Raw genomic sequence first — 1,757 nt, forward strand, 5'->3', positions numbered from 1 at the left:
GAAGGAAGGAAGAGGAAGCACCGACGCTTACTGCGTTGCGAAATACGGCCAGAAATGGGTGAGAACGAGGACAATTCTCGATAGCTTTAGCCCAAAGTGGAATGAGCAATACACCTGGGAAGTCTATGATCCTTGCACCGTGATCACTCTGGGCGTGTTCGACAACTTCAATTTAGGCAGCAGCGGCGGCGGAGGCGGTGGAGGAGGTAGAGATGCGCGGATGGGGAAGGTGAGGATACGCCTGTCCACGCTGGAAGCGCAGCGCGTGTACACGCACGCGTATCCGCTGCTGATGCTTCACCCCTCGGGGGTAAAGAAGATGGGAGAGATCTCAATTGCGGTGAGATTCACACCGATCTCACTCGCCAACACAATCTACATCTACGGCCAACCGCTTCTCCCCAAAATGCACTACCTCCACCCTTTCACCGTCAATCAGGTGGAGAGTTTACGGTACCAGGCGATGAACATCGTGGCGGCGCGGCTGGCCCGCGCCGAGCCGCCGCTGCGGAAGGAGGTGGTGGAGTACATGCTGGATGTGGACTCGCACATGTGGAGCATGCGGCGGAGCAAGGCGAATTTCTTCCGGATCATGGCGATTTTGTCAGGATTGACGTCGATGAAGCGATGGTTCGAGGAGGTTTGCGATTGGAAGAATCCGGTGACGTCGATTCTGGTGCACGTGCTGTTCCTGATACTGATTTGGTACCCGGAGTTGATGCTGCCGACGCTGTTTCTGTACGCGTTCGTGATCGGGGTGTGGAACTACAGGCTGCGGGAGAGGCACCCGGCGCACATGGACGCGAGGCTGTCGTGGGCGGAGGCGGTGCAGCCGGATGAGCTGGATGAGGAGTTTGACACGTTCCCGACGTCGAGGCAGGGGGAGGTGGTGCGGATGAGGTACGACAGGCTGAGGAGCGTGGCGGGGAGGATACAGACGGTGGTGGGGGATGTGGCGACGCAGGGGGAGAGGCTGCATTCGGTGCTGAGGTGGAGGGATCCGAGGGCGACGAGCTTGTTTCTGGTGTTCTGCCTGTGTGCGGCGGTGGTGCTTTACGTGACGCCGGTGAGGGTGGTGGTGCTGGCGGGGGGATTGTATGTGATGAGGCATCCCAGGTTTAGGAGCAAGCTGCCTTCTGTTCCGAGTAACTTTTTTAGGAGGTTGACTGCCAGGACTGACTCTATGCTTTGAGATTCAATTTGTTAGTGTTGTGTTTTTTTTTTTCCATTTGTGTTGTATAGAAATAAGGAGAATCTTAAGTTGTTGCTTGCCATTTTGTTTTCGTTTTTCGTTTAGATGAATCACTTTTAGATCATGTATGTTGTGTTCATCGGGCAAAGTATATCCACAAACTTCCCATCTCTCAGTAAAAATGTCAATAAATAATTTGAGCAATATTAGAGAATAGGGTGGGAGTTGAATCATTGATTATATGTGATAATTCACCACTCTACCACTTGCTCAACTCATCCCAACACGCTCTTTATAATTTTTTTACTTTATTTTTAATCTTTATAATTTTATTTATGATACTTTTGAGTTTCTAGGGTTTTTAAACTATTTATAAATAGTGAATTTTAATCTTCTACCGTCAATTTTTAATGAATATTATTAGTAATAAAATTTTGAGTTAAAAAAACTAGGATGTTTGTGTTTTTATTCTTTCATTATTAGATCATTTCTACCGTCAGAAGACTTCTAAATAAGTGTATAAATAGGGGTGTCGAAATGGGTACCCGCGGGTACCCAAACTCGA

At 49.0% G+C, this 1,757-nt stretch overlaps 1 protein-coding gene across 1 annotated transcript; it reads left to right on the forward strand.

The window, feature by feature from the left end:
* Positions 1–4: 4 nt before the first annotated feature.
* LOC125198834 (FT-interacting protein 1-like) lies at positions 5–1,314 on the forward strand (the record flags this gene model as incomplete). The annotated part of the gene is made up of 1 exon (XM_048097089.1): positions 5–1,314. A coding segment is annotated over one exon (1,188 nt), but the record flags the coding sequence as incomplete, so codon positions are not given.
* Positions 1,315–1,757: the final 443 nt, after the last annotated feature.

The sequence above is a fragment of the Salvia hispanica genome, unplaced genomic scaffold (genome assembly GCF_023119035.1).
Source record: "Salvia hispanica cultivar TCC Black 2014 unplaced genomic scaffold, UniMelb_Shisp_WGS_1.0 HiC_scaffold_290, whole genome shotgun sequence".
In the NCBI taxonomy this organism is placed as follows: domain Eukaryota; kingdom Viridiplantae; phylum Streptophyta; class Magnoliopsida; order Lamiales; family Lamiaceae; genus Salvia; species Salvia hispanica.